The 26,258-nt window shown below is 49.2% G+C and overlaps 1 protein-coding gene across 1 annotated transcript; it reads left to right on the top strand.

The window, feature by feature from the left end:
• Window positions 1-1,166: 1,166 nt before the first annotated feature.
• Window positions 1,167-26,206, top strand: ZNF76 (zinc finger protein 76). The gene is made up of 15 exons (XM_084611028.1): window positions 1,167-1,312; window positions 6,800-6,990; window positions 10,588-10,668; window positions 11,431-11,508; window positions 12,579-12,781; window positions 16,641-16,715; window positions 17,529-17,645; window positions 18,795-18,870; window positions 19,232-19,357; window positions 20,409-20,588; window positions 21,406-21,639; window positions 22,818-22,939; window positions 24,070-24,222; window positions 24,312-24,425; window positions 25,100-26,206. Exons 2-15 carry the CDS (start codon window positions 6,918-6,920, stop codon window positions 25,202-25,204), a joined length of 1,737 nt encoding a protein of 578 aa, XP_084467154.1. The 5' UTR covers window positions 1,167-1,312; window positions 6,800-6,917; the 3' UTR covers window positions 25,205-26,206.
• Window positions 26,207-26,258: the final 52 nt, after the last annotated feature.

A 26,258-nucleotide genomic window follows, 5' to 3' on the forward strand; every position in this document is an offset into this window, starting at 1 on the left:
GCCTGGGGGTAAGATTCTTTTGTTTGTTACGTTGGAAGTGAAAAGAGCTCAGTCCTACCATGGCCCAGTGGGGGACTGGCTGCAATCAGTATCTCAATGGCATCTCATGGCTTTTAAGCTCTTATTTTGGTTTCAGCTGGAGTTGAGGGTGTTTGGCTCTTTGCAGAATCAGGATAGGGGCATGTGGCCAGATGTGAGTCTTTTGTGGAGCCCTGGGGGTTCTGTACAATTTGCCACAGGTTTGCCTTTTAAACAAATAGTTCCCAAGATTACAATTGGCAGTGGCTTCACCCACAATTAAAGATTCCTATCAAACAAAATCTAACATATAAAGTTGCAATTTAGGGCATGTCTACACTGCAGTAAAAGACGTGTAGCTGGCCCAGGCTTGTGGACTTAGGCTCTGACACCACACAAAGAGGGTGGGTCCTAGATCCTGGGCTCCAGCCCAGGCTCTAACATCTACAATGCAATTTTATAGCCCCACAGCAGCCAGAGCCCTGGAAGCCCATGTCCGCTCACCCTGCTGCCAGTCTTTTAGTTCAGTGTAGACATACCCCTAGAGTCTGTGGCATTAGACCTCGTGGTGAGAAGTACACATTTATGGCTACTGAGGTATTCGCCTTCCTGCCAATCAGTGGGAAGAACAATAAAATGTATGTTCTTTGTCCCCACCTTAATCCCACTGTTAGCTGTATTTTGTCAAATAGTAAGTGCCACTGGATTCAGTAAAAAGAAAAGGAGGACTTGTGGCACCTTAGAGACTAACCAATTGATTTGAGCATAAGCTTTCGTGAGCTACAGCTCACTTCATGTGTTGGCTTGACACTGCCATTGGTAATCAAGTGGGGGTCAGGGGAAGGGGTGACCTCCTTTGATCTGTTTCTGTTTTTAAAGGATGCAATTTTGCCTCCTCCCCTCTGGCAGTCCTGGGTCCCCTCCCTGGAATTAGAGGCCTGCAGCCGTCCCCACCCCAGCTTCACACTGAGTGGTCCTGGGCTGTCTCGAGGGGGCCCCCAGGACACTGTCAACTTCCCTCGCAAAAGCTGAGGGCAGAGGCCTCAGTGCTGTTAGTGCGCATGCTCCTGATTTTTCGCACATGCGCATGGATGGCAGAGTTGAGCGCGTTCCGAAGGCCGTCTCGCCGTTCCGGGGGCGGAGTTACGAGGCCCCGGAACCTGGATGGGCGGCGGCGCACGGTCGGAGCCCCAGGGCAGAGGCCGGGCCATGCAGGTTGCGGGGCGGGGCTCCAGGAGCTGGGCCCGGTGCATGGCGGTCAGGCGGCGGACTCGGCGCGCTCGGGCAGCCTCAGGTGGGTGCCGAGAGCGGGGGTGGCCCGAACGGGGCGGAGGGAAGCGGCGGAGCCCGGCCTAGGCGGCCTGCGCCCAACCTCCGCCCGGGCTCGGTCCTGCGGTGGGGAGACCCCATTTCCCGGCCCCCTAACCGCCGCCCCCTTGTACGTCCTCGGGCCCTGTCCCCCGCCCCGGCCCCCTTCTAACGCCCCCGTTAACCCTCCCGGCCCCTGCTAACGCCCCCCCGGCCCTGTCCGCCCCCCCCGTTAACCCTCCCGGCCCCTGCTAACGCCCCCCCGGCCCTGTCCGTCCGTCCCCGTTAACCCTCCCGGCCCCTGCTAACGCCCCCCCCGGCCCTGTCCTTCCCCCCCCCGTTAACCCTCCCGGCCCCTGCTAACGCCCCCCCCGGCCCTGTCCGCCCCCCCCCCGTTAACCCTCCCGGCCCCTGCTAACGCCCCCCCGGCCCTGCCCCCCCCGTTAACCCTCCCGGCCCCTGCTAACGCCCCCCCGGCCCTGTCCTTCCCCCCCCGTTAACCTCTCCGGCCCCTGCTAACGCCCCCCCCCCGGCCCTGTCCGCCCCCCCCCGTTAACCCTCCCGGCCCCTGCTAACGCCCCCCCCCGGCCCTGTCCGCCCCCCCCCCGTTAACCCTCCCGGCCCCTGCTAACGCCCCCCCCGGCCCTGCCCCCCCCCGTTAACCCTCCCGGCCCCTGCTAACGCCCCCCCGGCCCTGTCCGTCCCCCCCCGTTAACCCTCCCGGCCCTGTCCCCCCCCCGTTAACCCTCCCGGCCCCTGCTAACGCCCCCCCCGGCCCTGTCCGTCCCCCCCCGTTAACCCCCCCGGCCCCTGCTAATGCCCCCCCCGGCCCTGTCCGTCCCTCCCCCGTTAACCCCCCCGGCCCCTGCTAACGCCCCCCCCCCCGGCCCTGTCCGTCCCCCCCGTTAACCCTCCCGGCCCCTGCTAACGCCCCCCCGGCCCTGTCCGTCCCCCCCCCGTTAACCTCCCCCGGCCCCCTTCTAACGCCCCCGTTAACCCTCCCGGCCCCTGCTAACGCTCCCCCGGCCCTGTCCGTCCGTCCCTGTTAACCCTCCCGGCCCCCTGCTAACGCCCCCCCGGCCCTGTCCCCCCCCCCGTTAACCCTCCCGGCCCCTGCTAAGGGCCCCCCCGGTCCTGTCCCCCCCCCCCCCCCGTTAACCTCCCCCGGCCCCCTTCTAACGCCCCCGTTAACCTCCCCCGGCCCCCTTCTAACGCCCCCGTTAACCCTCCCGGCCCCTGCTAACGCCCCCCCCGGCCCTGTCACCCCCCCCCCCCGTTAACCCTCCCGGCCCCTGCTAACGCCCCCCCCAGCCCTGTTCCCCCCCCGTTAACCCTCCCGGCCCCCTGCTAACGCCCCCCCCGGCCCTGTCCCCCCCGTTAACCCTCCCGGCCCCCTGCTAACGCCCCCCCTGGCCCTGTCCCCCCCGTTAACCCCCCCGGCCCCCTGCTAACGCCCCCCCCGGCCCCTGCTAACGCCCCCCCCCGGCCCTGTTCCCCCCCGTTAACCTCCCCCGGCCCCCTTCTAACGCCCCCGTTAACCCTCCCGGCCCCCTGCTAACGGCCCCCCCAGGGACCTTCCCCCCCCCCGTTAACCCTCCCGGCCCCCTGCTAACACCCCCCCTCCGGCCCTGTGGCCCCCCGTTAACCTCCCCCGGCCCCCTGCTAACGGCCCCCGCCCGGGCCCTGTTCCTCCCCCCTGCTAACGGCCCCCCCCGGGCCCTTTCCCCCCCCCCCGGCCCCCTGCTAACGGCCCCCCCGGGCCCTTCCCCCCCCCGCTAATCCCCCCCCCGCTAATCCCCCCCCACTAATGCCCCCCCCAGCCCCCTTCCCCCCCCAGCCCCCTGCTAACCCTCCACAGGCCCTGTCTCCCCAACGGTCCACACACATACACCCCTCTACACTCACAGACCTCCTCATCCGAACCGCCACAGCACCCCCTTCAGCACCCCCCACCACCGCCACAGGGCCCAGCCATCCCTGCCCCCGTCACCCCCTGCAACAGCCCCCCTCCCCCGGGGCTCCGCCATCCCTGCAACACACACCCCTGGGCCCAGTTACCCCTGCCCCAATCACCCACTTCTACTCCCCCAAGCCCAGCCACCCCTGCCTTGTAACCCCCAGGCCTTGCCATCCCAGTGGCTCCATTACCACCCACCACTGCCCCAGGCCCTGCCACCGCATTGCCTCTTGCTGCCCCAACACCTCCAGCATCCCCATCACATCTCCCAGGGTCTGTTTCCCAAGCCCTCATCACCTCCTGTTACACACTCCCAACTCCCATCATCACCACCTTTGCCATTTCCCCTGGCCCTGTAATTCTTGTGCCCCCAGCTGGCCTTGGCCACATTACCCATTGGCCACACGCCCTTAGGCCAATGTCGCCCTTAGGCCAATGTCACCCTTAGGCCAATGTCCCCCCAGCATCACCCTTGTGACCCAGCTCCTAATCAACCCCTGCCTGATTGCCTGAGACATCATCACTCCCCTGCCCAATCCTTTTCACTACCATTCTGATCCCTTTAGTACCCCTTTGTAATCTGCCATGCACTATCTTTGTCCTCTCACTCCTATTACTGGTCCCCTTTTTCCCCTAGCCCACCCTAATCCTTTCAGTAACCAGACCCCATCATCTCTTTCTGGAAGCCTCAGCCCCTGTACCCAATTCCTCTGTCATCCCAAATTCCTAGCTCCCTCAATACCACATCACACCAATTCCCCAGCCCATCACTGTGAATTCTTAATACCCTCTAGTGTCTCAAATTCTGTCATTCCCATTTCTAATCCTCTCTAGTATCCCATTATCTTGCACCCTGATTCTTAATTCCCTTAATATTCCTAAACTCCAGAATCCTGTTGCCCCATCCTTAATCCCTCAACACCATCCTTATCTTGAATAACACCCAAACTCCCTATCTCACCAGTGCTTTCTAACATTCCCAGACATCCTCAACACTCCTAAACCTTATTCCTGCCATGACCCAATTCCTAGTCCATTTACACACAGTTTCCCCTTTCTGATCCCCTTCAACATCCTCTAACTCCCTATAACCTCGTTGCTAATCCCCTTAACTCCAACTCTGCCACATAATAGCCCATTCTGAATCTGCAATTTGAATTCCCCCAACTATTGCATTAAACTTCTTCTTAACTGACTTTATGCCCCTTAAATGTTGTTTTTGTCCTTGTTCATCAAGGGCTTGTTTTTACTAGAACACATGTCAACAAACACATCGTCAAACAGAATTTGACACAGTGACAAGGACTGTCACATTAACCAAAACCAGCTGCTAAAATAGTTAACCATAGGATTACCCATAAACAGCTGGCACAGTGTTAAACGCTTCATGGCCTTCTGGTGCTTGAAAGGTCTGTCTAGATGAAAACTAACTCAATTTCAAAGACCAGCTTCTTTCAAAATAGTTGGAAATCCACATTAATGGCTCTCTCCCAGTATTATCCCTTTTCACCCTGTCATGCACACACAGATGGCAGAGAGAGAGGACGTAAAGTGCTTTGGATGGTTGGGGGTTGGATGAGACATAAAACTGAGATCCTGACTGCTTTTGATTATTAAAAGTCTAATGGCACTTGACTCAGAGTTGCGGGGTGTTAACATTCCCATTCAAGTAATTCCATTCTGCCTTCTGACATTCCCTCATATCAAGTGTGTGTAGTATTCTTCTCTGTCTTTCTAAACAGTCATGTAGTGTTCTGCACTATCAAACAGTTGCTCTGCCCCAGTAGAGAGGTTGTTGCATTTTGGGGGTGGGTGAAATAATGTTTGGGGTGTCTGAACGTTATTAATTTGCTTTATAGTGGTAAGAAAGGATTATTTAATTTGATAGCACCCACAGGTTCCAATCCTGTTCAGAGGTCCGCTGCAGCTGGTGCTGTACAAACATAAGAGGACATAATCCCTACCCCAAAAAGCGTACAGGAGTGTTTTATAGTGTTAGAAAAGATGCTGTATAAACACAAGACTCTATTATTAGAGAGCTACTGTGGTCTAGTGGATATAGCACTGAACTGTGATTCAGGAGATCCAGGTTCTATTCCCAGCCTTGCTGCTGACCTGCTGGGAAACCCTGGACAAATCATTTAATCTTTCTGTGCCTCAGTTTCCCATGGGGATAATGATATTGACCTCATTTGTAAGCCTTTGAGATCTATTGTATTATAAATGATAAAAGCTACAGATAAGAGGAAAGTGGTGGTATTAGTATTATATTATTCTTTCAATAAAAGTTACATTCTCAATTAGAGTTCATGTTTTGCCCCCAGAGATCTGATAATTCACAGGTAAAATGCCAAAGTTTCAAACCTACGTGGAGTGAGCTGTAGCTCACGAAAGCTCATGCTCAAATAAACTGGTTAATCTATGAGGTGCCACAAGTACTCCTTTTCTTTTTGCTAAATTTTAAGTAATTTCTAATTGCACTTCCCACAAGTTTCCTTTGGGGCCCATCATCACCGCTGCTATCTTGGCTAATACCACATTGGAACTCTTGGTTTTTGGAAATTGCAGCACAATGATGCACAGTGGCAGTAGTGAGCATGCTGCCCCTTCCATTGCTGCTGATCTGGGCATCAAGGTTTGATTTATGTAGGACATACTTAGATATGACAGGTTTCAGAGTAGCAGTCATGTTAGTCTGTATTCGCAAAAAGAAAAGGAGTACTGACGAAAGCTTATGCTCAAATAAATTAGTTAGTCTCTAAGGTGCCACAAGTAATCCTAAAAAGAAAAGGAGCACGTGTGGCACCTTAGAGAGTAACCAATTTATTTGAGCATAAGCTTTTGTGAGTTACAGCTTAAAGTTTATGCATCCGATGAAGTGAGCTGTAGCTCATGAAAGCTTATGCTCAAATAAATTGGTTAGTCTCTAAGGTGCCACAAGTACTCCTTTTCTTTTTGCGAATACAGACTAACACAGCTGCTACTCTGAAACTAGTACTCCTGTTCTTTTTAGATATGACAGTGAGATGCCATAGAAAACCCTAAGACATATGATCAGTCCCTCTCCTGGTAATAAAGAGCATAAACTGCCAGGATGCCCCAGAAATAACTTTTTAAAACTGCACAGACCTTTCACTTCTATAAGGGCTTGTCTATGTAGGAAAGTTCTTCTGGAATAAGGTAGGGTGTGAATTTAAAGCACATTTCTGCAGTAGTTCCTTCTTCATGGGCACTCGAGTTTTAGATTTTAAAATGAGCTGTTTACAGTGTACCTGTAGAGGAAAAATAATCTGCCAACTCACTTGACAGATGAGCTTTGTTCTCCCCATTTTTGTCCACAGAACTGGGCTTTGAGCCACATGTTAGAAATTCACATGACAGACACTGGAAGGATTATGGACATTATCCTATAATAACTTTCCCCCAAACTGTGGTTTGACATCCACCCATTTTTATGTGCATGTACAAGTGTGTTTGGGGCGAAAATATAGTTTGAAATGTTCTTTTTAATCTAAGATTTGTAACAAAGAAGAAAACTCCTTGCCTGTTCCAAAAAGCCCCTGCTTCCCACGCTCTCCCAAGTGTGTGCTGATTAAAGTGAAATTCATGTCTGAGGAGCAGTCATCAGGACACTATGGAGAGCTTGGGCCTGCAGGCAGTGACCCTTACTGATGGGACAACCGCCTACATTCAGCAGGCCATCAAAGGTAAGAGACCCTTTGCAGTACTGAGCTTGCCCTCTCTGATATGCTGAGTGACGCTGCAGAAAATCAGACCTGTTGGCATCATACACACAATACTTGCTGTTTCCCTTGTTGACTTGGGCAAGCAGCTTGTGGTTGTCTGTTAGGTTTCACTGTCTCGTTAACAAAGAGGAAATGTACCACTGATCTGGAAAATTACACACAGGAGCCAAGAGAGCTGCTGAAACATAAATAGAGGATAGTTTCAGAATACACTGATTGGCTTTCTCTCTGCAGGTTAGTTATAGACTGCAACTCCTGACTCCTGTTGGAGCCAAGCTAGATGTTTTGTGTGGCTAAGGAGCATAGAATTTGGTTTACGCTAACACCTTTCTCATTGAAATGAGTAATGGGTTAAGTGTTGGTTAGTGAAGTAAAGCTGACGTAAAATGCAACATCTGTTGTTTTAGTTTGGGAGTTATAAAATGCTGCCCTCATGCAGTCTCTAGGAACTTACACAAAATACACACACCATGAAGTATTGGATGTCAAATTCATAGCTAAACCCATCCATTAGATGCTCCCACAATCTCTCCATCTTGGGCAAAAGCCTGAGGGAATAGATAGGACTTGTGCTGTACCCTGAACAGCAGGTGTGAACTGTATCCGACCGGGGGCAGTGTAGCGGGATCCAGAGCACAGAGTTCTCCACCTGGAACACCCTGCCTCCAGCCCCAGGCATTCGTTGCTAGACTGTTAGAAGGAGCACCCAGGCTCCACTCAACTGTAGAAACAGAGTGCAGGGAGGTAAGTGGTATGTTCATTCCGTTTGATTTGCACCATTAGAAGCTGTTTTATTAATGTACCTTGTTGGCCAGGACATTAGGATTGTCCCCCACTTTTTTCAGAAATAGCTGCAGGATGTGTGTCTTCGCCCAAAGAGCCACAAAGGATGGGTACAAGAGATCTCAGCTTAACTCTCCGATGAAACATGGCATCTCTTTATAATATACATCATACCTGCTGCTCTATAATGTCAGCACTGGGTTTGAATCAAACCTTTGGCCCAAAGGTAAAGGTGCTGCACCAGATGTACATCCAGGCACCGCAGTGATTATTGCAGAAAACCTTCTCTTCTTTAAAGCGATGAATAACTGTGTATTTTAGTTAGAGCAGGCACTCTGAGTCAGGACTCCTGGATTCTCTTCCATTGATCTACTGTGTGACCCCCAAGCAAGTTTCCTGTCTTTCTGTCCCTCAGTTCTCCCATCTGTAAAATGGGGGTGATAATACCTCGCCCGCTGGCATGTTCTGAAGCTTAGCTAATTGAAATCCTCACATGAGAAGAGCAGAATGAATCCAAAGTACGATTATTTTCATTATTGCTCATGTCCTCTGACAGGCTTCCAAGGGAGGTTGTGGTATCCCCATCATTGTAGGTTTTAAAGAACAGATTGGACAAAGTCTGTCGGGGTGGTTTAGGTTTATTTGGTCCTGCCTCAGTGCAGGGTGCTGGACTAGATGACTTCTCGGGGTAACGTCCAGCCCTACATTTCTATGATTACATAATTTCCCTACTCATTTGAATGAGAGCAGTTTATTTGAAAGAATTAATATACCACCCAGCATTTCTACATTCCTGGGGAATGACTTCTGGCAGAACATAACATTTCCTTATTGAGAAAAATTTCCTTAGTGATCCTTTGATCAGTAGAAGAAGGCAGCCCTAGTTCACATAGTCCTCCATTTCTGATTTTCCTTCGTTATTTCCAGTTTTGATATGCTGCCTTGAGAACCTCATTCTGTATTTTAACTGGTCAACAAGTGTATAAGTGGAACACAATTGATGTCTGCTTTGATCAAATCTATAATTTAAAAACACTATTAATAAAGAAGTAAACAAATGAGAAGTATTACTTAACAGCAGGCCTACTTTTCTTGGTCCGAAGATATAATGGTCTCCTACTGGGTATGTCATTTCCACATACTTTTATAGTTCTGTTTACAATGAACCTTCTTAAATGCAGATAGGATTAGTTCTTGTGGCAGAGTTTCTTTCCCTGGTCATTCACTGGAGCCTGGCAATAGTCAGGTATTATTGATTGATTTAAGGTGGTTTGAGGTTCGAACCAGATACAACCCCCACCTCCCTGTTTTTTGTTAAATGCAAGAATAATAGTTCCAAACACTATCTCATGCCGTTGTGGTACTGCAGTGTTCTGAGTGATTTTCATAGGGACTGTGTCTACACCTGTGTTTGGGGTGTTCATGTGCTAGGAGCTGTACAATACTGACTGGGCCCTGCTTCTGGGCACTACCTACTTTCCCCTACTAATACCAACTAATGCTAATAGCAACTTTTCTAAGGAGTTGCCCTAGCTCTGGTGGAAGATTAAGAGCGTTTAGTAGCTCCATGTCATCTATATAAATACCCCAGGGATCCAGACTTACATCTGGGGGCCTGTCTGAGCTACATTTTAGAAAGTCAAGGGGGCCCTGACCTTTCTGCTGTCTGGTAGCTTTGCACTGAGTCAAGGTCATTGATGTAGTTTCATGCCTCCTATCTGAAAACATAGAAATGAGCTATAGGAGTATTGAAGCAGGGATTGAAAATTACACTGATCAGAGATCTGGCATTTGTTCTTTAGACCTGCTATACAGAAGAAAGCTATAAGGTCAGAAATCTCACAATTAACAAACCAAAAGTGTGATAAAGGAATGTTTCATCTCATGGATGTGTGTCATCCTATGGCATACAATACATGCTTATAGTTCTGGTAAATCTGGCAAGTCATGTTCTTCTGATTACCCTCTTGCTTTCTTTTCCACTTGGATTCACCAAGTTTCTTTCTTTATTAGATTTATATAAATGCTAAAAAGGGTGTGCTTATCCATATACTCTAGACATCTTTGACATAACTTAAAAATACCCAGGTTAGCAGTCCCTAGCTTGAGATCCCCGAGGGTCTCGACCCAAATGCTTTGCACCCTCTGAAAGTAGCATGGGCTTTCCTAGGTTACTAAAATGTCACAACTGGAAATGTATTTCAGAAGCAAGATGGTAATCCTAATTATATGATTGTAAGGTTTCATTTCTCACAACCTGCCAAGGGTAGAGGCAATTAGTGCTTCAGGACCTGTAAAATTTTACAAGAATTGGTCCTTGACCAAGTGAAGAAAAATAAGCATTCAGTCCCTCATTTATGCCATTAAGAGGCCCCATCGGTTGCTGGTTTAAGCCCTAGTGGTATTTGCTAGAGCATTTTTGTTCCATTTACTTCTCTTTGTTTACATGGCAAAGAGAGCTGGCTAAAAAATCCTGGACCCTGTAAATAAATGATGGTTGAGATTGCCTTAGACTGTTTCCTCCATTCAAACAACGTAGGAAAAGGAGGTTTGCTCTTCTCTGTGGTATTCATAAGTGTCCCCATTACTAATGGTTCTGAATGCAAATAGGGGTTGATAAAATAAGGGCCTCATCTGGTGACTGTGACCCCATGAGATTATTTCTCTTTAGGAGAAATACCAAAAGGCTTTGAACAAAGGGGAACAATCCTGTGTGCTGGAAAGTTGATCAGTACTGCAGTCAGCTATGATGGTTTTCTTTTCACACTGTTGCAGGAGAGAAGCTGCTTGAAGGGCAAGTGATTGAGCTTGAGGATGGGACGACAGCTTACATCCATCAAGTGACAGTCCAGAAAGGTGAGGATGAGTTGAACTCAGGTGGCATTTGGAATGTATCCCTACTTTGCTGGGGAGATGTTACCGGTGTGACTCAAGGCTGATCTCCTTGACAATTAGATCCCATCTCTAAATTCTAGCCTCAAGGTTTAGAATCTGTGTGTGCGCTTTATTCCCCCTACCTATTGTTTTAGTGCTGAATGAAAAAATAGATGCTTTTTCTATAATATGTGACTTCCTGTGAAATATGTGGTAAACTCATCTGAGGCCAGATTTGCTGCTGATGTAAACAGATGCAGGTTAAAATAGTGCTCTCTACAACAGTCTGTATCTGTCTGATCACAAATCTGATAAGTTCACTTCACTGTGTGTCTTTATACATAGCCTCCGTGTCCATGTGAATTAAAAACAACATTAGGGCACTATACGTTTATCCCTGAACAGTCTGATATGAACTCTGCTAAATAAATAAAAGGAATTAGAGACAGAGGATGCTAACTGGAGTGGGAATCAGGATACTGGGGCTCTATTATCTGACCTAAAACTTGTTGTATGACCTTGGGCAAGTCAGTTAATTGTAATTTCCTGCAGTGGTGAGTGCTGTAGAAAAGCCAGTAAAGTAGGGAGTAGTTCAGGCAAGTCCATGGCAGGTTTTAAGAATGAGCAGGACATTTTTGAACTGAGCCTTATATGTGCTCTTGTATGGTTAATTGAGCAAATTGACTCTGAGATCCAGACATGACATTCCTCACTCTGGTGTCTATGGGTTGTGTTGCTTTACAGAGTCTATAGCTTTTGAAGATGGGCAGCAAGTGGTGTTGGAAGATGGCAGCATGGCTTACATACACAACACACCTAAAGGTAATTATTAATTCGTCCATCCTCTCCCAGGGTCAAGCATCTAATTAAACAAAATGTTGCGGGTTTCTAAGAATGTAGCCCGTGTGATGTCAGGTGTAGGAAATCCAGATGTGACCGTACCATCAACAGAAACACAATGTGAAAGCCACATTCTGTTGCTACTCATAAAAGCCACATTCTGTTGCTACTCATAAAAATCTATCAGGTTCACTTGGATCAACCTTTAACCAAGGATTCTTAAAACTTTCCCTGCTAACTCTGCATGTTTTTTTATAAATTGAGGTTATTGGCTTAGTCATCATCTCTAGCTCTGATGTGGGTTATGGCCCAACAGAAAGAGAAGGGTGCAGAACTGGCTCAAGACTCTTACGTTCTAGCAGAGCTTGCAACACAGGGAATTATTGTTGGTCCATAAAATAAAAAAGGTCATCTTTACTATTGTGAATGGATAAATATTAATAGCCACAGACTGATAATGGGTACTGTGGTGGAAAAAATTTAACCCCGTGTTGTGTTTGGATTAGAACCAAGCCCGAGGCTCCTTTATTGATTACAAGCACAGGGGGGTAACAGCTTTAAGTAGCTGCCCCCTGATGCAAAGCACACACAGCTTTTTAAAGCTTAAAACCACAGACAAATTACACATACTTTTGTTTTAATTACCTTATTTGGAATATAGCAAAACAAGCTTTTTTTTGTTATTGACGGGTGTTCTTTTGCGGTTAACATTTTTTAAGCTCTGCCTTACAATGGCATTTTTCACACTCTTTTTTTATGCTTTATATACACAGTTAGCTTCACCAAAGTTTTAGGCCTACTTGGGTCCACTGAATTTTTCCTCCACAGCACTGATGGGGTAATAATGTGCCTTTTTAAGAGTGCTTGCTTCTCCTGTACAGAATAATTACACACACAAAAATTAAGTTAAAAGAACATGAAATTTGGAAAATCAAGCTTCAAAGGTTAGGAAATGCCAGGATTACATTTTCCTGTGCCAATAGGTATGTAGCAATTGTTAATAAGCACTTATCAGCTTGACTACAGCATTTGATTTTTGTTGTCCCCTCCAGAGGGTTATGATGCCAATGCCCTGGAAGAGGTCCAGCTGGAGGATGGCTCCACTGCCTACATACATCGTCCTGTTGTCATGCCAGCTGGCAGCACCATCCTGGCCGTGCAGGCAGAAACAGGGCTGGAGGAATTGGCTGGGGAGGAGGAAGATGACACCTTTGATGCTGATACCATTAATGCTCTCAAGCAATATGCCAACAAGGTAAGGATGCCGCACTCCTTTTATGGTCTGGCATCATGGCTGATTGGTTGGTGGGGAGGAGCTGATTCCCAGACCAGATCAGGACAGGGAGTTAAGTAACCACAACTGCCTGGCACTTCTGTATACCAGCTTCTCAGTGAAAGTGCAGACTTTTAGAAGAGAAATTGCACGGTACTCTTGTGGGAATGTAGCTACTGATGTTAAGATGGGCTTTTAACGGTCCCATAATACTGTTAATGAACATTTAAAGGCTCCCATTGGTCTTATAGAATACCGTTCCCCACCCCCTCTGTTAGCTGACACATGCAGGGAGGTACCTAGCTATAGGCGTGGTGCTGCTCCTGGGTTTCCTCTCTGCGTTGGGCTATTTACATTTAATTGGCTGCAAATGAAGCACCGACCAATGAAAAGCCAGTTCAGGAAAAAGATGCTTTTTATGATCTGTTACAGGATGTGTAAACCAAGGTCCCAAAGCATGAAATCATAGCAACGGGGTGATTTTAACACAAAGGGTAGAAGTAACGATGGTGGGTCAGACAAAGTTATAGGCAAGTGTGGCAGGGATTTGGACATGAACCAAAATGGTGCATGATTAGTAGAAATTTGCAGCGTGAACAACCTAGTGGTAGGTGGAACAATGTTTCCTCATAAAGAAATTCATAAAGTGACCTGAAACTCCCCAGATAATACTACAGAAACCATATAGATCACCTCTGCATGTCAAGAACGTTTTGCAGCTCATTGACAGATGGACATGTGTGCAGGGGAGCAGATGTGGGCAGTGATCATAACCTTTGTATTGCTAAATTGAAGATCAAGGTAAAGAGGATGGTGAAGGTTAAAAGAAGACCGCGCAATTAAAAGACCCAAACACAAAAAATGCTTTTTAGCTTGAACTTAAGAGCGGGTTCAGTGTTCTGATGGAGTGAACTGAAGAAAACTCAGACTGATACTCTGTGGGAAAACATCAGTGTGTGCTATCTAGAAAGTGCAAAGAGAGTTCTAATAACGAAATATTAAGGGGAAGAATCTATTTGCAATGCTACTTGGGCAGCAGTGGAAAAGAGAAGAAGTGCAAAGCAAAATTTGAATCATGAGACATGAATAGACAAGCAAGTGGCAAGAAGACTGCAGAGCACTAGACAGAGAGGTAAAAAGGAGTGCTAAGAAGAAATAAAAGGGAAAATTGATAGAAAATGTCAAGAGGCTGAAGATGCCAACCTCATACAAGACAATCAATCAAACAATGAACAGGGAACTTGAGCAATATTGGAAACCCTATTAAAAATGCAAGTGGAAAAACTCAACACAGAATAACAAAGAAAAAGATAGGCAGAACATTTTCTGGCTGTTTTAAATAGACTAAAGGACCTACTACTAGAGCTCGTTATTGATGTGTAGTGTCTATACAATGGAAAAGGTTAGAAAAACCGTCAGTAAACTCAAAAATGGGAAAGCAGCTGGAGAAGATGACATTACTGGAGAGATGCTTAAAGCAAATGATGAAACAGCCCTCCAGGATCTCCTTGTGTTTTTTAATGGAATATGGAATGAAGAAAAGAACCCAACCCATGAAAGAGAGGCTCATTGTAATATTGCCAAAGAAGGATGACCTTACCAACTGCAATAACTGGAGAGGGATCAGCTTTCAGTATCTGGGAAAATCATGTGTAAGATTGTCCTGGAACTTGCCAAGAACAAATGGACCCTCAACTCAGAGAGGAACAAGCAGGTTTTAGTCCATTGTTATTTGCAAACCATATTGTTCTCAGGTAGAGTGGCAAGCACCTCTTGTGATTAAAAAAATGTTAGATTTCAAGAATGTTTTTGACAACAGACACAGAAACCGTCTTTCATATATTATGGAATATCAGCAACAATGATTAGAATAATCAAGGCTCTATCTGATAAGGCCAAATGTGCAGTCAGAGATGGTGACACCATCAGCCAACAGTTTGCAGTGGCAACTGGAGTAAGGAAAGGGTGTGTTACGTCCCCACTATTGTTTGCACTGGTCATGGTATCATGAAGAAAGTGACCGCAGAAGGCAACTGAGGAATTTTATGGACAAATGATAAAGCACAATTGGATTACATCATTTTTGCTGATGACACTGTCTTGCTTAGCTCAACACATTGCTTAATGGAAGAAAAGACGCACCTTTTCGCAGACAGAGTGAAACAAGTTGGTTTGTTTATGAACAAGGGGGGGAGGGGCGGGAAATTGCTATCAATTTCCTAAAAATAACTTTTAGAATAGACCAAGAAACACTAGAAAAAGTGAGTCATTTTATTTGTCTAGGGCGTGAGATGTACAGTGATGGTGACATGCTAGATTTCAAGCAACAAATATCTAAAGCAGCAAACAACTTTCAGAAACTTTGGATAAATATTTGGATTTCATAAAGATTTGGAAAAGTAGCATCGTAGGCAGTGACACACCAGTATGAATTTTTAACACTGGCATCATGTCTGTCGTCCTTTATGGAGTTGGGTCATGGAAATCTACAACAGAAATTGATTCCAAAATATAAATGCCTGTGGAAGATCGTCAGAGTCCATTGGGAAGAGTTTCTTAGAACTTCAGAAATTCTAAGTAGAGCAAACCAACCTAAAGCATCACATCTGGTAAGAAAAAGATGGACTTAGAGAAACATTACACAGAACAATAAAGAAAGAAGCCAAATCGATCACTAGGACACTTAGAAGCCTGAACCAACTAGCACAAGACCAAGAGAGAGAGTCCACCAGTTTTCTGTCTATGGACCTGAGGATGTGGGAGAATAAAGAAAAGAAATGCAGCTGCGGAAAGAGCAATGAAATGCAGTGATCTCTATACAACTTGGATTTTGTTTCATTGCTTTTGTGCTTTTCCCCTGGCCACTTGTATGTAATTTCATTCTGTCCATTTAAATTCCCTTTATACTTTCAATTGGATATAATCTTCTTCTTCTTCTAGAAGTGGCTGCATTATAGTGGCAGATGAAATGTATAGTTATAAAGCATATGTGATTCTTCTGGATGGAAAGTGTTCTAGAAGTATAAGATACTGTGAGAATATGTTTCTAGGACCTATGAACCTGCTTTATATTCCTGATGAGCTGCAAATTTCACCAGCAACTTAAAGCAGCTCACAGGCTCTCTAAGTCCCAGCCTTTGTTTCTGTGGTAAAATCCTGCACTCATAAGCAGGCACTTAAGTTCACTGTTAATTTTTCTCTCTCCCTTCCACAAACTACAGACTTTCCTGCTTTAATTACAATTAATGGAGCCCAGAAATTGTGATTGTCTGAGCAATACGCACTCTTAATGTTTGCCAATAGAAGTAATCAGTGATGCATGTTTCTCTTCATAAAGGGATTATTGGTTGATATGACCAACATAGCACACCAAGATTTTTAATATGGCCATGAGACCCATAACATTGCTAAATCCCAAATGTGCCCGCTTGATCCAAGTGGTTGTGGAGATTACCAGTCCCAGCATGCAGTGCTCCACCTTAATTTGTGTGGCCTTAATATGGAGTATTGGGTGCAGGGACCTGTAGTCTTCATGCAGTTTGCCTTTATATTAAACATGTAAGCAGCTGCAGTCAACTCCATTTTATTTTTGGAAATGGTCTTCAGAGTCCCAGCAATTTACCAAGGCAGCCTTCAAGTAGGCAAAGATTGGCTCCACAGACATGCACACTATGCCAATGCGACAAGATATTCCGTCACCAGTAACAGCAGCTGTAGTGTCTAAAAAATAGCAGCCCGGCTGCGCTCTGTGGGTGTGAATGTCTCATTGCTTGGTTATGGCTCACCTGTTCTGTGCTCTGCAAATGGGCATGAGCAAATGCTACGGTCTCTCCTCTTGCAGGTCTCTGAGGAGGAAGAGCGAGTGAATAGCAGCAGCCACTTGAAGAATGAGGTTTCAAACAAAGCCCCTTCCCAGGTTTGTACTTAGCCTGAGCTGATTCAAAGGAACATCTCACTATCTTGCCAGCCGACCACTTCTCAGGTTTGGATTGAGGAGGGAGCCGTAAGTGTGCCTTGTTTGACTTAACCAGTTTAATGGCTCATCTTTTTTCTAGTATGGCTATTTTTGTTGATCTCCCCTCTTTATAGAGCTGTTTTCTTCTGGGCTTTTTCAGCATATGAATGTTGTGGATCAGACATCTAGCAAGACTTGCAATTTCATCCTAAAAATGTACTAGCCCAGGCACAAAATCTACTTGTCCCCCGTGAGCAATGAGAGCTAACGATATTCAATCCCCTTGTCAGTGAATGGCTTATGGTAGGCAAAGAGGCCAGTAGAATTTTTCAAGGCTGAAAATTAACCTGAGATCTTTATTCAGCATGAGATATGGTAGATAATCATCTGAGTAACCCTCAGCTCTCATGTAGCACCTTTCACCAGAGATTTTCAAAGCACTTTGCAAACTGTTAATTAATGAAACCTTGCAACTCCGGGGTAAGGCTAGTAAATATTGTGAGCCATATTTTACATATGAGTAAACTGAGGCACAGAGCAGTGAAGTGACCTGCCGAAGATCACCCAGTGAGCTGGGAAATGGAGCCCAGAAATCGTGACTCCCGCTCCTCTTGACTCCCCTGTATATGCGTTGCTGTACATTTGTATGTACCTGAGATGTATTTTCCAGTGGGATCAGGGTACAGGATGAGGGTGCAGGGGTAAATTCATGCTGGCCTTGCAAGGTCTCTTGTGATGATTCTTTAGGCTTAGCCTCACTGTGTTTCTTGGCAGGATCTGCGGGAAGAGGAGATGCGCAGCAACGGGAAGGGGCAGCAGGTTGGTGACAGAGCCTTCCGCTGTGGTTACAAAGGTTGCGGCCGTCTCTACACCACAGCCCACCATTTAAAGGTAAGCCAGCTAATGCACTGACACCCAAAGTTCCATCCAGAGGACCACTCCTTGCTATAATAGCGGCTCCCAGTGCTCCCATGCAGGGGATTGAGACACTCAAACTTGGCCCCATGATGGAAAAGGCCAGGATCCCTGTGTAAGGAGCATGGCACTCTGTGATGACTTTCTGTGGCCATTTTGGGAGGTGCATCCAACTGTCAAGAGCCAGAGGGATGGGGCTTGTCACCTGGAGGAAGGCTGGTGTCTTGAGAATATCCACATGAGAAGAGATGAGGAGCCTCGAGGGGTTTAGAGGAAGGGGGAACCTCGTCCTGACAATTGACGCTTGTAACTTTGACTGCTGAGCTGCAGTGCTTTCAAAGCAGAGCTGATGGCAATCAGTGTGTCCTTTGCAGCAATGAGCGGGATCTCGATCCTATCTAAGCATTAGAAACACTTGTCCTGCTATCCAGCATGTAGCTTGAAGTAGAACACCGCAATCGTATAAGGTCTTATCTGGGCTGGGATAAAAGTTCTTTTATTGGACCAACTTCTCTTGGTGGGATGTACAAGCTTTCTAGCAACACACAGCTCTTCAGGTCTGGGCAAGAAAGCAGGGTGTTTGAGCTAAATACAAGCTTGGTCAGATTGCTAAGAAGGTGTAATGCACGTTGGAGGCAGTCACTTGAAATGAAGTTACCTCACCTACCTTGTCTCTCGCGTATCCTGGGACCAACATGGCTACAACAATACTGCAAACAACGTAGGGTAAAAGGTGTATTGTAAAAACGTGTTAGCTCATGAGTTGTATTTTTACCACGTCTTAGTTGGTTGAGGTGAGCCCTAGCAGGAAGCCTAGGATTCACCCCAGCTGGCTAATGACTATTAAAAACCAATATCCCCTGTCACCTAGGGGTTTAAAATGTCTTCACTAATCCTAGCCTAGACCAGGCCCAACCGCACACAGCTGCTACCCGGTAGCTTAGCACTGGAGGTAAACGAGAACCCTGTGTCTGCCTGATGTGAGAATGGGTGGGTTGGAATGTAGGTGGCAAAGCAGCTGGAGAGTCTCAAGTACGCTCCTTCCCCCAGAGCTCCACACGCTGCTGCTCCCTCTAGTCCACCTAAGTCTTGGCTTCACGGTCTGCCCCTTCTCCCTCTCTCCAGGTGCACGAGCGAGCTCACACGGGCGATCGGCCGTACAGGTGTGACTTCCCGAGCTGTGGGAAAGCATTTGCTACAGGTAATGGTTGTAGATCACCTGCCGAAAACCTGTCCCGTGCACATGAATCTCACTCCTGAGGCTGCCAGTTTTGTTGTCCTGGGGAAGCTCAGTTTTTAAGGCCCCGTTACTAAGACACTCTTTCTCTCCTCTCCCTCCTCATTGTCAACTGCTTGAAACTCAGTTTATCTAACTTGGAAGGGTGAAGGACTAAATGGCCCCTGCTGGGATTGGAACCTGTTTCCAGGCAGTCCAGGTGTTCCATCCCTTGACCTCACAGGACAGAGCTTTGACAATCCACGGAGTGAGAGGTGGTCCATATGTTCCCATGCTACTTGCAGCAGATTGCAACGCGAATTTCCTGTGACCTCTTCCCTTGCAGGGTACGGGCTGAAGAGCCACGTGAGAACGCACACTGGTGAGAAGCCGTACAAGTGCCCCGAGGACATGTGTAGCAAAGCCTTCAAAACCTCTGGGGACCTGCAGAAACACATCCGCACACACACAGGTGGGCTGCACTGCGACATAGCAAGAGGTCTGAGCTCAGTCCTCCCCAGTCTGAAGGTCTTGACGACAAGGAAGCACGTGTCCATCTTGATTATTGTTCATTAGGTGTGTTATGGTAGTCTCCAGGAGCCCATTGTGCTAGGTGCTGTACAAACGCAGAAAGACGGTCCCTGCCCCAGAGAGCTCACAATCGAAGTACAGGGTGAGAGACAGCTGGTGGATATAGACAGATGGGAGTACAAGGAAACAATGAGGCAATGCTGTCTAAACCAGTGGTTTTCAACCTTTTTTCATTTGCATTTGCAGAAAATTTCAAATGGAGGCACAGACCCCTTTGGAAATTTTAGACATAGGCTGCAGACCCCAGTTTGAAAACCACTGGTCTAAACAGATGGGAGAGACACAGGTCAGGGAAAGAATACACAAGTGTGAACAATGTGACTGTAACAGGCAGCTGGTAGATCCTTCCCCGAAGTGCTGCACTGATGTCAAACTGAGACAGACAAAAGCACCGTGAACCTCAGCTTTGTGGTCTGATGCATGATAACAAAAAATACAGTGGAAGGCGCTTGGGGTATTAGCTTGTTTCCTACAGACCATGTCTGCAATTGGCAGCCTCGTCAGGGAGGACTGAATAGACCATGGAGACTTTGCTTCCCTCCTGTGCTAAGGAGTCCCTGCAGAGCTGATGCACATTGGTGTGCTGCCCCGGCTGTGCTGTCGTCTTAGCGCTAAACTCACCTAGTAGAAAGAGAGCTTTCTCGGGGGATAGACATTGTCAAGCATTAGGTTGGGGGGCATATGAAGAAGACCTGTCAAAAGCATGAAGCCGTTGTGTTTGCCTTGCAGCCCACCCTTTCTGCTTATTCTTGTGCACAGCGCAACTGGATTCTCCGAATGCCCTCCGGCCTTGGAATGGAGGGACTCTTCAGTGTAACAGACATGGTGGCGGGGATGTGATCACTGTTTCAAACCCCAGGGCGTTGTGGGGAGCGAAGGTCGGTCTGAGTGGCAGAAGCCATACCCTGCTTTTCTTCTTTTTGTTGATGAAGGTGAGCGTCCCTTCAAATGCCCGTTTGAAGGCTGTGGCCGCTCGTTCACCACCTCCAACATCCGGAAGGTCCACATCCGGACACACACAGGGGAGCGGCCGTACATGTGTCCTGAGCCCAGCTGCGGGAGAGGCTTCACAAGTGCCACTAACTATAAGAACCACATGAGAATTCACACAGGTAAACTGCGGGAGAGGGTATAATGCCCCCTGGAGGAAAGACAACTGATTCCATAGCCAAGTGACACCGTTGCCTGTACTGGCTGTCCAGTTCCACAGATTTCTATCACCTGGCCAAATTTTCCCTTTCCAGGTTTTGAGGGTAGGTGAGGCAGTGAAGGTCATAGGACTTGCCTTATTGGGCCAGTTTATTCTTCCATCAACTCCAGTATCCTGCTTCCCGCTGTGGTGATAAGAGGAAGACAAAACAACTGTCTGTTATGGACCTGCAGGGTTTTACTGTGCCATGTGTAGTGCAGGTGAAAAGCTCCCTTCCTGACCATGACTTTCTGTCAGTTTATGCCTGAAAGCGTGGTAGCTGAGCGCTCTTACCCTTTTAAACTCTAGTAGCTAACTGCAGAGGGGCTGAGGTTCTGTAGCCCGCTGCTCCCCTGTAAAATGGACAAATAAATCACTCCATAAAGGTAGCAAAGGCTCTACAGATCCACGTGTCTGAGAGAGATACATCAGGCTGTGCAGAGTGGAGGGAGATCTGCCTGGAAAATGCTTCCCAGAGGCGTGGTCTGAGCCCAGGACTGGGAGGCAGAACTAATGGATTCTGTTCTTGGCTCTGCCACTGACTCACTCGGTGACCTTGGCCAAATCCACTGGCTTCTCTGTGCCTTGGTTTTCCATATGAAATGGGGTGAATCCCTACCCTGCCCCTTGGCAGGGTGCGGATGAACGTAATGCTTGGGCAGACTCCAACGTTGGCAGCATGCCTAGTGCTGTTGTGGCCCCACCCTGTCACGTGACGACCGCCTCTCTCCCCGTCCTAGGCGAGAAGCCGTACATGTGCACTGTGCCAGGCTGCGGGAAACGCTTCACTGAGTACTCCAGTCTGTACAAGCACCACGTGGTCCACACCCACTGCAAGCCCTACACCTGCAACAACTGCGGGAAGACCTACCGCCAGACCTCCACGCTGGCCATGCACAAGCGCAGCGCCCACGGAGAGCTGGAGGCTACAGAGGAGAGCGAGCAGGCGCTCTACGAACAGCAGCAGCTGGAAGGTGCAGGCCACGTCCTCCTGCAGCCCAGACCAGGCTCGGATTAGACAGTGCAGCAAAGGGAGAGACTGAACCCCCAGCCTGGGCCTGCAGCCCCCTCCCCTCGCTCACACCCAGCTCTGTGTTATGGGGGGAGAATGAGCCCCCCAGCCTGGGCCTGCAGCCCCCTCCTCTCGCTCACACCCTGCTCTGTCCAAGGAGGGGAGGAGACTGAGCCCCCCAGCCTGGGTCTGGAGCCCCCTCCCCTCACTCACACCCAGCTCTATGTGGGGGACGGGGGAGAATGAGCCCCCCAGCCTGGGCCCTCCCCTCGCTCACACCCAGCTCTGTGTTATGGGGGGAGAATGAGCCCCCCAGCCTGGGCCTGCAGCCCCCTCCCCTCGCTCACACCCAGCTCTGTGCAGGGAGGGGAAGAGACTGAACCCCCCCAGCCTGAGCCTGCAGCCCCCATCCCTCGCTCACACCCAGCTCTGTGCAGGGAGGGGAAGAGACTGAACCCCCCCAGCCTGAGCCTGCAGCCCCCATCCCTCGCTCACACCCAGCTCTGTGCAGGGAGGGGAAGAGACTGAACCCCCCGAGCCTGGGCCTGCAGCCCCCTCCCCTCGCTCACACCCAGTTCTGTTATGGGGAGAGAATGAGCCCCCTAGCCTGGATCTGCAGCCCCCTCCCCTCGCTCATACCCAGCTCTGTGCAGGGAGGGGAAGAGACTGAACCCCCCCAGCCTGGGCCTGCAGCCCCCTCCCCTCGCTCACACCCAGCTCTGTGCAGGGAGGGGAGGAGACTGAGCCCCCTAGCCTGGGCCTGCAGCCCCCTCCCCTCGCTCACACCCAGTTCTGTTATGGGGAGAGAATCAGCCCCCTAGCCTGGATCTGCAGCCCCGTCCCCTCACTCACACCCAGCTCTGTGTTATGGGGGAAGAATAAGCCCCCTAGCCTGGATCTGCAGCCCCCTCCCCTCGCTCATACCCAGTTCTGGAGGGGAGCCCCCATCCTAGGCCCGCAGCCACTCAGACTGAGCCCCACCTTCCAGACCCACCTTGTGCCATTGTCATTATGATCCCATGCTCTTATCTGTTGCACAGTCCTATCCCTTCAGAGAGCAGGCAGATCCCAGTGTCATAGACACAGAGCTACATCCTGATGCTGCCCTTCTCACTGGCGCTTCCTTTCCTGTTTGCCCAGCTGCTGCAGAGAGGGGCCCCGCACTGAAGCGCCAGCACATTGCTTTCCTTGAGGAGGAGGAGGAGGAGGAGGATGGCATACCTACCCAGGTTTCACTTATCTCTCAGGATGGAACACAGCAGGTACAGAGACCAGGGGGCCCTCTAGAATTCAGGGTGCAGCTGACAGAGCTGGTCACTGCCTCCAACAGCCACACACGTTCTCCGTCCTCTTGGACAGCTGTTGGGGCCTTTCCTTTACCGTTAGATAGACGTGGTCGCTCGCTCGCTTGCATTGGGGTGTGTGATGTGGGCCGGGCTTCATCTTAGCTTTGAGTTTAGGGTTCATTTTTGTCTGAGTCCCGTGCTGCTGAAAGATGCGGGAGAGCAGCGAGCTGTAACCATCAATCTGGTGCAGCCTGGGCAAAACCAGTTCAAGCTTCCGCCAAACGTCCCTGCCTTCATGCGTCAGTTTTGACATGGAGGGCAAAGAAGGTTTCAGTCTCCTTGACCTCTGCTGAGAATGCTGTTAAGAAGGTGCTTTATTTGTCCTATGGGAGCTGTCTGAGACTCACCAAAGACATTTGCCATTGCCCACTGAGCGCTCATCTGGTGGTAGCAGCTTTCAGTCTCTGTTGGTGTTGGCTGGATTTGGATTGTGTTTTGCTTGCGATTTAAATTACATTCCCTGTAACCACTGGCCATGTCCCCCTTGCTGATCAAACAGAGCCTTCTGCAGCAGGGCTTGAGGACTAAATGTGGAAGCCAGTTTCTGCAGCACAGGGCTCAGGAAGTAGCTGCTAAGAATAGCTCCTCAATTTGCTTACAAGGCTGCCACAGAAAATTAACTAACTGCCCCTCATGAGCATGGCAGAAGATGCTTAAAGTGAGAGGGAGATGAGGTCAAATGGTTAGAGCTGGGGACTGGGAGTAGGACTCCTGGGTTCTAGTCCTGATTCTGCCACTGACTGTATGTCACCTTGGGCAAGTCACTTCACCTCTCTGTGCATTGGGTCATGCATCTGGACAATGGAGTCATGGTCCTTCTCTTCTTCATGGGAGATGAGCTACCAAGCTCAGCAATTACTTAAGGTCTTGCATGGGAAGCACTAGAGAAAAGCAAAGTGGGATCCAGAAGGGGGGCGGGCAGAGGGGCATCTGGTACCACACGGTATCCTCTTTGTCCAGCAGGACAGCCCTCTTGCAAACCCACCTGGGTGCAAGTTGTGCCTTGTTAACCCTTCAATGGCTGACCATTTGTTTTCTCGTCACAGGTCAGTCTGTCCCACGAGGACTTACAGGCACTGGGCAGTGCCATCAGCATGGTAACGCAGAGTGGCACCATCACAATGCCACAGGAAGACCTCGCGGCTTCCGGCACGCACACCGTCACCATGGTCAGTGCGGATGGGACTGAGACGCAGCCGGTAGGGGCTTCTTTCTGCTTACTCAGGACTCTTCTGGGCGTGAGCAGGCCTTTGGGGGCATATAATTTATTTGGTTGTCTGTTTTCCAGGTTACAATAGTCACCGCGGGGGCAGTGATGTCTGAAGGGTCAGCCATCGCATCCCTCCATCACCAGCAAGTGGCGCTGCTAGCAACTGCCTGCGGCACTCATATTGCAGTGCAGGTACCATGTGACACCCTGTCCAGGGCTGAGCTTTGCTTCTGTGCAGTCACTCTGCTCAGATTCCCCCTCCCCCCGCTCACATCTACTTCAGACCTGCTCAAGGTGCTTGCTTCAGCACCTGGATTTCATGGCTGCCTCTGTGTCCCTCTCCTCAGTGTTCTTTCCTTTTAACTCCCATCTGTTTTCTGTGTCCACCTATGTACTCAGCTCCCACCTGCCTTGTCCTGGTAACTTTCCTGGTAATATTTCAGTAATGTCTATTGTTATTTCTGTTATCTGCCTTTCCCCATCGCCCATGTTCTTCCCCCTTTCGAGGTATTGGGGTATTGCCTGCCTCACTCACAGCAGTCTCCTGATCACACAGCGCTCCATTACTCCCCACTGCACCCCCTTTTCTGTGTGTCCTCTTACTCTGCACCCATTCCCACCGATTGTATTCCTCTCACCTATCTATGTCTGTCCTTTCCCAGCACCCGTATTCCTTCCCCTCTGTTTTGCCCTAGCACTGAGTATTCCTCTCTTCTCTGCACCCATGTTCCTCACTCCTTCTCTCCTACCGCACCCCAGCCCCCTTGCATCTCATTCTGCCCTGGGCTGTCCTGGTAAAATACAGATCGACTCAGTCGGCACGTTTGGGAGAATGAAACCATTCATTCGGGTGTCTCCTCTTGTAGCTGGAAGAGCAGCAGAGCCTGGAGGAAGCCATCAGCATGGCAACGGCAGCCATTCAGCAGGAGTCTGTAACGCTCAATGCGGCTGTGTCTGAGAACGGGTGCTGAGGCACTGCACGACCCGTGGCCGGGGAGGCTTGAGCGGAGCAGGGACGGCAATCAAATGGCCCCTCGTGTTCGGTGGGGGGTTTCAGGATCTGAAACAGCCCCGCCGGCTGCTGCACAGAAGACAAACTGTAAGGCGTGGTACAACCCGTGAATGCAGAAGGGGGTCCCTGATAACTGTTACGTGCGTCCAGCTTGTGTGCTAGGCAGGCAACGAGAGCAGATACAGGAGCTCGCTGGGCTGCCAGAGTGACCCTGTTTAAAGGGCTCTCCTATCCAGCGACATCTTTCTAAGAAACCTGGCTGCTGGCTTTGGCTGAAGGCTTCAGAGCTTTCCTGGATCCCAGGCAGTCGCTCTGCTGCCATCCAGGACTGTCCTGCTCATTTTCCAGGGACACTGGCATCCCCTGGGTCCGGAGCAGGGCAGAAGCTCTTGTGTGCCTTTGTGGCCAAGAGTTGGAATTCCAAGGCAAGATGATCTGCTACACCCTGCATGGAACTGCAGAGACCATAGCTTCAAGGCACCACTGGGAGTCAGCGATCATTTCGGAGAGGCAGTTCCTGGTCTCTCACACTAGGTGCTCTAGGGATGAACACAGATGGTCTGACATCCACCCCCCTCACCCCACCCCCGGAAATACGAACACAAGTGGCACGTAAGCAGCATATGCACAGAGGCAATAAAGCCCCATCAAAGCAACCCCAGGCTGTCCTGGTATCCGAGTTTTGGACGACGATAACTTCTTGACGCTGGAAGTCAGAGATTATCCCCGGCACAAGCAGAGGGCGGCAGGATCCACGTTAGCCTGGATATGACAGCACTTCTCCCTTTCTCCTTACCCCACTCCCTTGTGACTCAACAGCCAAGTTCATTTCCAGACTCAGCTGCTGTGGGGGAGGGTATAGCACTCCACATGGGCAGGCCAGCACTTCTCGGGGGACAAGCTAGAGTTAGATGTAAATAGTGAGTTTAAATAAAACTAATTAAAGTTTTTTTTTAATATCCTTTCCTCTTTCTCTTTCAATCCCTGCAGCACACGGGAGGAGGGAGGAGAAA

Source organism: Lepidochelys olivacea (assembly GCF_965140295.1).
Source record: "Lepidochelys olivacea isolate rLepOli2 genome assembly, chromosome: 21".
Lineage (NCBI taxonomy): Eukaryota > Metazoa > Chordata > Testudines > Cheloniidae > Lepidochelys > Lepidochelys olivacea.

Bases quoted from the DNA above. Each gene is read 5' to 3' on its own strand.
- ZNF76 (XM_084611028.1), top strand. From the start codon at position 6,918: ATGGAGAGCTTGGGCCTGCAGGCAGTGACCCTTACTGATGGGACAACC. The intron at 6,991-10,587 runs GTAAGAGACCCT...ACACTGTTGCAG, and splicing joins CATTCAGCAGGCCATCAAAG to GAGAGAAGCTGCTTGAAGGG. The intron at 20,589-21,405 runs GTAAACTGCGGG...TCCCCGTCCTAG, and splicing joins CCACATGAGAATTCACACAG to GCGAGAAGCCGTACATGTGC.